Source organism: Heterodontus francisci, chromosome 5, assembly GCF_036365525.1.
Source record: "Heterodontus francisci isolate sHetFra1 chromosome 5, sHetFra1.hap1, whole genome shotgun sequence".
Classification (NCBI taxonomy): domain Eukaryota; kingdom Metazoa; phylum Chordata; class Chondrichthyes; order Heterodontiformes; family Heterodontidae; genus Heterodontus; species Heterodontus francisci.
In genome coordinates, this window is record NC_090375.1 from 122,246,780 (window position 1) to 122,257,588 (window position 10,809).

General features: G+C 44.0%; 1 protein-coding gene across 2 annotated transcripts in view; it reads left to right on the forward strand.

The window, feature by feature from the left end:
- LOC137369608 (potassium voltage-gated channel subfamily B member 2-like) overlaps positions 1-10,545 on the forward strand; it is a 422,869-nt gene extending 412,324 nt beyond the window's left edge. The window contains exons 2-3 of one of the 2 annotated variants that reach the window (XM_068030926.1): positions 8,440-9,823; positions 9,878-10,545. In XM_068030926.1, coding sequence (XP_067887027.1) covers positions 8,440-9,823; positions 9,878-10,545 — 2,052 coding nt within the window. Of the gene's footprint in view, positions 1-8,439 lie in introns of both variants that reach the window. The other variant, XM_068030925.1, reaches the window with a different exon arrangement.
- Positions 10,546-10,809: the final 264 nt, after the last annotated feature.

Consider the following 10,809-nt stretch of genomic DNA (forward strand, 5'->3'; position numbering starts at 1 on the left):
ATTGTATTCAACCACAATCTGTAACCTCATGGCCCGGCATATCCCCCACTCTACCATTACCGTCAAGCCGGGGAATCAACCCTGGTTCAGTGAAGAGTGCAGGAGGGCCTGCCAGGAGTAGTACCAGGAATACCTCAAAATGGTGTCAATCTGGTGAAGCTACAACCCAGGAGTATCTGCGTGCCAAACAGCGTAAGCAGCATGCGATAGACGAAGCAAAGTGATCCCACAACCAACGGATCAGATCCAAGCTCTGCAGCCCTGCCACATCCAGTCATGAATGGTGGTGGACAATTAAACAACTAACTGGAGGAGGTGGCTCCACAAATATCCCCATCCTCAATGATGGGGGAGCCCAACACATCAGTGCAAAAGACAAGGCCGAAGCATTTGCAACAATCTTCAGCCAGATGTGCCGAGTGGATGATCCAGCTTGGCCTCGTCCTGAAGTCCCCAGCATCACAGATACCAGGCTTCAGCCAATTCGATTCACTCTACATGATATCAAGAAACGACTGAAGGCACTGGATATTGCAAAGGCTATGGACCCTGACAACATTCTGGCAACAGTACTGAAGACCTGTGCTCCAGAACTTGCTGCGCCCCTGGCCAAGCTGTTCCAGTTTAGCCACAATACTGGCATCTACCCAACAATGTGGAAAATTGCCCAGGTATGTCCTGTACACAAAAGCAGGACAAATCCAACCCGGCCAATTACCGCCCCATCAGTCTACTCACGATCATCAGAAAAGTGATGGAAAGTGTCATCGACAGTGCTATCAAGCGGCATTTGCTTAGCAATAACCTGCTCAGTGACGCTCAGTTTGGGTTCCGCCAGGGCCACTCAGCTCCTGACCTCATTACTGCCTTGGTTCAAACATGGACAAAAGAGCTGCTCAAGAGGTGAGGTGAGAGTGACTGCCCTTGATATCAAGGCAGCATTTGACCGAGTATGACATCAAGGAGCCTGAGCAAAACTGGACTCAATGGGAATCATGCGGAAAGCTCTCCACTGGTTGTAGTCATACCTTTTTTATTCATTCATGTGGGCGTCACTGGCCAGGCCAGCATTTATTCCCCATCCAAAATTGCCCTTGAGAAGGTGGTGGTGAGCTGCCTTCTTGAACCGCTGCAGTCCATGTGAGGTAGGTACACCCACAGTGCTGTTCGGAAGGGAGTTTGACGCAGTGACAGTGAAGGAACGATGATATAGTTCCAAGTCAGGATGGTGTGTGACTTGGAGGGGAACTTGCAGATGGAGGTTTTCTCATGCATTTGCTGCCCTTGTCCTTCTAGTTGGTAGAGTTTGCGGGTTTGGAAGGTGCTGTCTGAGGAGCCTTGGTGCGTTGCTGCAGTGCATTTTGTGGATGGTACACACTGCTGGCACTGTGCATAGGTGGTGAAGGGAGTGAATGTTAGTGGATGGGGTGCCAGTCAAGTGGGCTGCTTTGTCCTGGATGGTGTTGAGCTTCTTGAGTGTTTTCGGAGCTGGACCCAGGCAAGTGGAGTGTATTTCATCACACTCCTGACTTGTGCCTTGTAGATGGTGGACAGGCTTTGGGGAGTCAGGAGATGAGTTACTCGCCACAGGATTCCTAGCCTCTGACCTGCTCTTGTAGCCACGATATTTATATGGCTACTCCAGTTCAGTTTCTGGTCAATGGTAGCCCCTAGGATGTTGATAGTGGGGGATTCAGCGATGGTAATGCCATTGAATGTCAAGGGGAGATGACTAGATTCTTTCTTGTTGGAGATGGTCATTGCCTGGCACTTGTGTGGCGCGAATGTTACTTGTCACTTGTCAGCCCAAGCCTGATTATTGTCCAGGACTTGCTGCATTTCTACACGGACTGTTTCAGTATCTGAAGAGTCGTGAATGGTGCTGAACATTGTGCGATCATCAGCGAACAGCCCCAATCATCCACTAGGCACATGTCAGGAGTGTGATGGAATACTCTCCACTTGCCTGGATGGGTGCAGCTCCAACAACACTTAAGAAGCTCAACACCATCCAGGACAAAACAGTTCGCTTGACTCGCACCCCATTCACAAATATTCACTCCCTCCACCAACGATGCACAGTGGCAGCAGTGTGTACCATCTGCAAAATGCACTGCAGCAATGCACAAAGGCTCCTTAGACAATACCTTCCAAACCCGTGACCTCTACCACCTGGAAGGACAAGGGCAGCAAGCAGATGCATGGGAAGACCACCAGCTGCAAGTTCCCCTCCAAGCCACACACCATCCTGACTTGGAACTATATCGCTGTTCCTCACTGTCGCTGAGTCAAAATCCTGGAACTCCCTTCCTAACAGCACTGTGGGTGTACCTACCCCACATGGAATGCAGTGATTATAGAAGGCGGCTCACCACCACCTTCTCAAGGGCAATTAGGTATGGGCAATAAATGCTGGCCTAGCCAGCAATGTCCACATCCCACGAACGAATAAAAAATAAGCTTTTTAAAGGGCCAGGCCAATTGATGGCAGGGAGCGGGATCACTGTCCAATTAAGGATGGCGGTCCAGCTCCTGAGGTTGGAGGGCCAATGGGAGGCCCTCCTGCACTGACACATCAGCAGCCCCACCAGCCGAGGTGGGATCTGCCGATTTGTGATGGAGAGAGAGGACACCTGACATGGAGGAGCCCTCTGAAGAAGAGGTCAGTTTTTTAAATTTAAAGGCAACAGCAGTCTGGCTGTGATCGTGGAGGGGTTTCCCCCTGACTGCTGCAGGTAGGGTGGTCCCTCATGGAATGAAGTGCACCCCCACCACCCCTCCCATTCCCGATGTGTACCCGCCATGGTTGCCTGGCTGTCGTCCAGGCCAATGTCTCTTGCCCACATTAGCAACCGGAAATCCTAGTCGATGCAGGAACAGGGCCTTAGTCGGTCCTGTAATTGGCCCTAATTGCCCTCAATTGGCTACCTGCCACTTGCGGGCGGGTAGGAGTTCTGACCCTGACCAGGCCTCTCCAAAAATGACTCAGGATCGCGGCGCCGAACCAGAATGATGGGTAACGGTGTGAAATTGAGGGCCTATGTGCCTCCGATCCTGACCTCGAAGCTGCTTTTAAAATCCAGCCCAAACAGTCCCAGAAAGTCTCCTGATGTGTCTCAAAAGTCCTGTTCAAATGCAGTCTATCTCCAGGTGCAAGTAAACATGGAAAGTCGAGCATGACTTTAAGTAGCACTAGAAGTCCTAACAACAACTTCTTTACTTCTGTTCAGATGCTTGCTGTTAAGAGAGGTTATTAATTCAAGCGCCAGCCACCAAAATGGCATGCAGCCTCTTTAATGAGTGATAGTAGAAAATCTCATTGTCAATCAGCACCTTAACAATCTTTGGGGCAGCCATTCCTGGTGTGTGCTTCAACTCCTTTACCAAGATGGCACCTTGTGCTAAAGGTGGGCTAAACAGGTGTTGCAGCTCAAGATTCCATCTTGGCTGCCTCAGAGACTCTTCAGCACCTAAAGTGTGTGGGGAAAATTCCCTCTCACACATTTGAGGAAAGTTTCAAGACAGTTAAAGCTAATGAGAATGATTGATTTAAACTTTTGACTTCTAAGATCGTCCTCTTTACCTGTTTCCAAAAGCATGTATCTGCACATGCTCGAAGAAGCCAGTGTTTGTCATCCAAAATTTACATTAATATGAACTGGGTACGAGGAGAAGGCGGGGGAATGGCCTGTCGCTCTAGGCATTGATTGTACGGTAATACTGTTTGACATCTTAGAGGCACAAAAACACATCAATTGTTGTAATAGTACAGCAGGCAAGAAGCAATAAAGCAATTTTGCATTGATGTGCTGCAAGGAAATAATGTAAAAGCTTTTCAATGTTTAATACTAAAACAAGGGAAAGTACATTCCAATCGTTGCAAGGTTAATATTTAATGGAACTTTCTCAAGGATTACAGCAAAATCTCCTTAAAGGAGGCAGTCTCTTTGTACCTCTTTGAAACCGGTTAAAAATCCAATATAATGGAGAGTGGCAAGAGAAAACTTGGTAACACAATCATTTTGCACTTTGGATCTTTACTTCTGGGAACTGACATCACATTCAGTTCAGTCTAATGGAATGACAGTTTATTTTCTCTGCTGCCTATTAAGGACTAATGTAAATTGAATTTGGGCAGTCTCCAAGTTCTGAGTGAGTGGGAATCGCACTTGGAGGTCATAAAGTTGGCTTGTGTGAAAAATGGAAATTTCAAACCAGGGTAGCAGTACCTGCTCTACAAAGGCACAAGATAAAGGTAGAGAAGAAGCAGCTTGACTCTGCAGCTGGATAGGTACACCTGACCTGGGAATGCTTGATGTTGACACCGCAGGTAATTTTCCAAATCTTCACCCACCACTAAGTCTTTTGGGGACTCTGTGATTTAGGAACATAGAAGTAGGAGTAGGCCATTCAGCTCCTCGAGCAGATTCTGCCAATCAATTAGACCATGGCTGATCTATACTTGCCTTTGCTTCATCCCTTGATACCCTTGCCTGACAAAAATCTATCAGAAAAACCGTGAGCACAGGAAATCCACATACAAACAAAATATATGAAAAACAGAAAAATATTAGAAACACAAAGCAGGTCTGATAGCTTCTGAATGGGAGAACTGATTTTAATGCTTGGCAGAACAATTCACAGAATCACAGAATTGTTACAGCACAGAGGGAGACCATTCGGTCCATCATGTCTGCACCAGCTCTCTGAATGAGCAATTCACCTAGTGCCATTCCCCCGCCTTCTCCTCGTAACCGTGCACATTCTTCCTTTTCAGAGAACAATAATTGGGGTCTTACTTGAGCACTTATAAGGAGACACTTAGTGAGACTGTTGAAGGTTTTGAGTGAAGAGCTACATATTTGCAATCCTTTTTACTCTGTACAATAAATGTGAAACTGAGTAAAGATAGACTCCAGCATCATCCTTTCACAACAAGCTTTCTGAAATTTAACATTTTCTGTTTGTACTTGCAAACCAAAATAGACAGAAGAAAACAAGACAATATTTACGTTAGCTTTTTCTCTGGTTTGTTTATTTTTCTGAAAGGTTACTGATAGTGGGACCTACCTCTCTAAAGAGTCTAAAACATAGAATAGCACATAGAAAATGCACAGGCATTGTTATTCAGAATATAATCACAGACCTAATTCTACATCTACGTTCTTACTAGTTAAACCAATGCAGTACGTGTGTGAACTGTAGCCTTCACTAGTTATAAATGTTCATGTTACTTTATTAAAGCCCAGTGTTGCCATAATTTGCTATAAAAGTTAATCTAATCACTCCTGCCATTAGACTTGCCCTTGCATGTTTAGGTTTTTTTAATTTTTTGCGTGGTGAGTTGCTGTAAGTACAAGCTGGTAATGTTGCAGTGAGGGAAATTGAGAATTTGGTATCTGAGTGAACAGGGCAAGCAACTATTCAGTTTGAAGGACTGCGAAATTAATAGCACAAGGACTGAGGAGGATGCGTAAGTTAGAACAGATAAATTTATTGTCAAATCAGGTACAGAAGGACAAATAAAGAGAGAAACATAAGGTTAAGGGTGAGTGAAAAAAGAGATGGATTGTAAAAGTAAAAAAAAGATAACATTTTAAAATTTAAAAATGACTAACTTCTGTTTTAGCAGGTCCCTTGAAGGTAAATAAATCAGTGCCATGTATTATTGTGTCAGATCTATAACTAACAACATAAATAACTATAAACCTTCATAGTTACAATTCTTTTAGAAGTATCAATGAATCTAATTAACTTACAGATTTCAGTAAGTTAATCTAATTATTGATTTTTATCATTTACCATCTTAGAACATAAGACAGAACATGTTTTAGTGCCTGTATTGTACACAGCATAAAGTACAACTATGTCTGAAATTGTTGGCTCCTTTCTGGTTTCACAAAGAAAGACAGGCTAAAATGTTTTATTTCTATTTCAACGATTTTTAAGATACTGAATCTAAAATAGAACGTCATTAAATATTTTATCAGGAAGAAGGCAGGAAAATTGCCACTTAATGGAATGCATTAATTCATCTGCCATAATGCCATTTCTATATTTGAACTGTTAATCATAAAATAATTACTTGTATAATCCCAGGCAAGTTCTACATTAATGCAAGTTGACGGTGGTTGTGTGTCATTAGTGCCAGTAGCTAATACATGGGGCTGAATTTAGTCATGTCGGCATGGATCCTGGCACCGAGCCAATAAGGAGACCCCTGGCACGACTCAACGTCGCCCAGGCACTTAAGTACTTAAGTGCCCGGCGCAGGGATTTCTGCCTCCAAGAGCTGCCAGCCAGTCAGAGGGCCCGCAGCTCAATAGTATCAGCAGCGCCACCAGGACCGATGGCCACTGCCGGAATGACAGGAGGCATGGGAGCAGGCCCATTGCTGGAGACCCGGAGAGGACGTAAGTGAGGTGGGGTTGCTGGGGCCAGTCCGGTAGGCCCCAGCGATGGTAGGGGGAGGGTGGGGAGATTGGGCAATGAGGGCTGGGTGGTGTTACAGGAAGGGTGGTCTTTGCTGCCGGGGGCCCTCTGTGGGCCACAGATTGCCCACGGTGGAGACCCACCTACCCCACGCCTGCAGGGAGGCCACCTTGATTCACTAGGCTACCTCCCCACGTGGTGGAGGCCTCCCCTGCTGCTGGTGTAATTCAGAAGTGGCGGGAAGCAGTCCTTAAGTGGCTATTATTTGGCCATTTAAGGGCCTCAATTGGTCTCTGGGCAGGAAGGCTGTCTTCAGCCTTTCCTGTCCACTGACTTAATCGTGAAGGGCTGGGAAGGTGACAGGCCCTCCAGAACCCCTCCCCTCCCCGTCTCCTAGCCCGTCGGAGGGGGGGGGGCGGGGGGGGGGCCATTAAATTCCGCCCATGGAGTGCAATGTGAAAATGGAGATCATTTTTTACCTTTGTACTAGCAGTTGGATTTTACCTGACAGTGGTGCTTATTGGAAATCTGCGTGTGCACTGTGCAAAATTTCTAAACCATTATTTGTGCACAGTGCATCTGAATTGCTGACGTGCACTTCCCAGCAGCCAAGTCTCCCCAAGGATAGAGAATTACCCATAATATTAATAATGTTACTTGGACACCATGCCACCAGCCCAATGCAGCGGCTACATCTAACTGTACACAATTGAGTTGACCTTGCTGCGTAAAACAAATTAATCATTGCGTAATATACTGGTCTCTCATGACACTCCTGGGATAGCAGAAATGTATTTCCAGGTGCTAAAAACCAGTGAAGGGCTGCTATTTGCCTGTTGTGCATTAGACACTTTCCTGGGATAGGGAGAGACAGTAGCTGGAGAGCTCAGGCGAGCAGCAGGAGTACCAAGTAAGGAGCTGCAAGCTAGCAAGGCAAGCCTGGGAGACAAAAGTGCAGCTGTCCAAATTTTTTTTAAACAAAATTTGGAATAGCAGTGTTCCCTTCCACTCCCATGTCCCTCAAATTAGGTCTGTGTGGATGGAGTACTGCTCTGGAGCTGCATTATGGGAAGGCACCTCATTTTTATGGAGATCAGGGGCTCCTTGAGCCTAGTGCCCAATTTGTATGCAGGCATCTATTCCTTTTGTGCTTTCTGCCTGTATAAGGGTTCACTGAACACCATAAGCATAATGTAAGGGCCTTCGGCCTCTGCACCCAATTTTCTGGGAACAAGCACCCAATCTGTTTCTGAGCATCGGGCATCCACCATTGCATTCTCTACCTCTAATGTCACTTGAGATACACATACCCATTTACAAAGAAAGCAAAATAAGGCAAGTACATTCTGGCAATTAAATGCACAGTGTTCTTAATAATTTCTTACTATTTTATCATTTTAATGCTGTTAAAGTGTTGAACATAACAGCCTACTGAAATATTTTTAATAATGAGCACTTCCTATTATTCCTGTCAGGAGGCTTCTTCTGGAAATACTATTTTAAATCAATAACAATGAGTTGAAGTTAATAACAATAGTTTGTTTCTTTAAAAGTAAAAATGTTACAGCCCATTTTATGAGTGTGCAGTCTTGGCAAGGAGTGCTCGTTATGATTTTCCATTCGTTAGTGGAGCTTTGTTCATTAACTGACAAGAAATTCTGGGGAGTGCACCTACGATTTCTCGATGTGTGCTGCTACTGCCAGAAGCATAATTGCTAAAATCACTCTGTTATAAATGAATAAACTACACAAACACCACTTTGAGCTTTTGTCAATTTGTAAAATTTGAAAACAAAATGTTAAAACTGTTGCTTTTCATTTTCTTGAAAATCAAGTTTTCTCCCTCAGAATTATCCTTCCTTGTTTTATTATATTTGTAAAAGGTTCATTTTTAATGCTGCAATCTTTCAACAACAGTCCTTGTCAGAGTTTCAAAACCAACACAACTGCAAAATAAATTATGTGAAATATACTAAATAGTTCTTTGTATTTTGTTGTATGTTGCAGATTCTGGCCATCATATCCATCTTATTCATCGTGTTGTCAACTGTTGCCTTGTCTCTCAACACCCTTCCTGAACTTCAAGACATGGATGAGTTTGGACAAGCCAATGACAATCCACAACTTGCCCATGTTGAAGCAGTGTGCATCGCATGGTTCACAATGGAATACCTTTTGCGCTTCTTATCATCACCAAATAAGTGGAAGTTTTTCAAAGGTCCATTGAATGTAATTGATCTTTTGGCTATCTTGCCATATTATATCACAATTTTTCTCACAGAATCAAACAAGAGTGTGCTCCAATTCCAGAATGTTCGACGAGTTGTTCAAATATTCCGTATCATGAGGATACTGAGAATTCTTAAACTGGCCCGGCATTCAACAGGACTACAGTCATTGGGTTTTACTCTCAGGCGGAGCTACAATGAATTAGGTTTGCTAATATTGTTTTTGGCTATGGGCATTATGATATTTTCAAGCTTGGTATTTTTTGCTGAAAAGGATGAAGATGCAACAAAGTTTACAAGCATTCCTGCATCTTTTTGGTGGGCTACTATCACCATGACAACAGTTGGATATGGGGACATCTATCCAAAAACACTGTTAGGCAAAATAGTTGGAGGTCTTTGTTGCATTGCTGGAGTTCTAGTGATAGCCTTACCAATACCTATCATTGTAAACAACTTCTCAGAGTTCTACAAAGAACAGAAAAGACAAGAGAAAGCAATTAAGAGAAGAGAAGCACTTGAAAGAGCCAAAAGAAATGGAAGTATTGTCTCCATGAACTTGAAAGATGCATTTGCTCGCAGCATGGAACTTATGGATATCATGGTTGACAAAGGGGAGGATAATGTGATTAAACAAGAAAAACCCCTGGACAATCACCTTTCACCAAGCAACTGGAGGTGGAGAACATCTGAAACAAGCTCCAATAAGTCTTTTGAGTCTAAGTACCAGGAGCTAAGCAGGCATAACTCAAATGAGCGGTTGAAAAACCCCAGCCCCAGCCCCAGCCCACAGCATCTGAATGCTCAGAAGCTGGAGGAAATATACAATCAAATGACAAAGACCCAGTCTCAACCAAATATTAATAGTGGCAAGACAGAGCAGTCTATTAAATCACCTGTACATGAAGAAGAACTAGAAATGGAAGAAGTTCCTTGCTCAACTGACCCATTTCTCACCGCTCCCACAGAACCAATATTGGATATGCGGAGTGTATCTAGCATTGATAGCTTTGCTAGTTGTACCACTGACTTTACTGAAGCTGAAAGAGCTCCACATCCTTCAAAGATACCCGAGCAAGTGCACTTGAGATGGACTTCTGGCTCTGGTCGCCTTAATAAGCATCAGTCTTTCATTACTGGGGAAAACAGCGCGTCCAAAGATGGTGCTTGTGAATTCAACGCGATTGAAACTTTCAGTTTTGCCACAGAGCAGCCAGGGTGCACCAACTTAAACAGCACAGTGGAAAGCCCAAAGAGCTCACTGAAAGGCAGGAATCCTTTGAAATCTAGGTCACTTAAAGTGAATTTTATGGAAATTAAAAGTGGTACTCCTCAGACACCACCAAGTACTGCCAGACCACTACCAGTAATAGTGACAGACTTATCACTGTCTACACCTAAGCATATCAGCACCATTCTGCTAGAGGAGCATTCTCCTCAGGATGAGAGGCTACCCTTGGGTACTGATAGACCAGCTTTCCATCAGACATCCAGTAAAAAATCACCACAATTGTTGCCTAAGCAGAGACTTTTTGCTTTCCATACCCAAGGGAGGAAGAGTTGCATTGATATAGACAGTGGTGAAGATGAAGAGTTACTGGTGGAAGAAGCACACCATAATAACCAGCAAGAAGCCAAGCAGAACTGCTACAGTGGAGGACATGATAAGCACAGCAAGGATGAAAACCACATTGAAGATGTGTCTGTTGTGGATGTTGTTTCTCCAAAATACACCAGTCAAAATTGCACACACACTGTAGCAGGAGATGGCAGAAAAGACAATAACCAAGCTGGATACAAAATGGAAAATCACATGTTTACACCAGAAATTCATGTGAAACCTGGGGAAGGAGGTTATTCATCCTCATGTGAAACCAGCATGTGACTATCGATAAAGTAATATTAATTTTTCTGGTTCTTTAGAACTGCTCGTTGGATGATGCCTGCTATTAAGAAGATAAAATGGCATAATTCATGTGCCTATGATATTTTTGCATGGCATGATGAAACTTTTAATCTAGCCGCTGTTTGACTCAAAATGTCAGAAACTGCATTTCTGCAGACAAAGGATTTGAGAACAGTGGGACAAAACTCAGGGTTCCATGTGGAGCCCAAGTGCTGTAAAATTTGGAGACGTTTTCACCTTTTC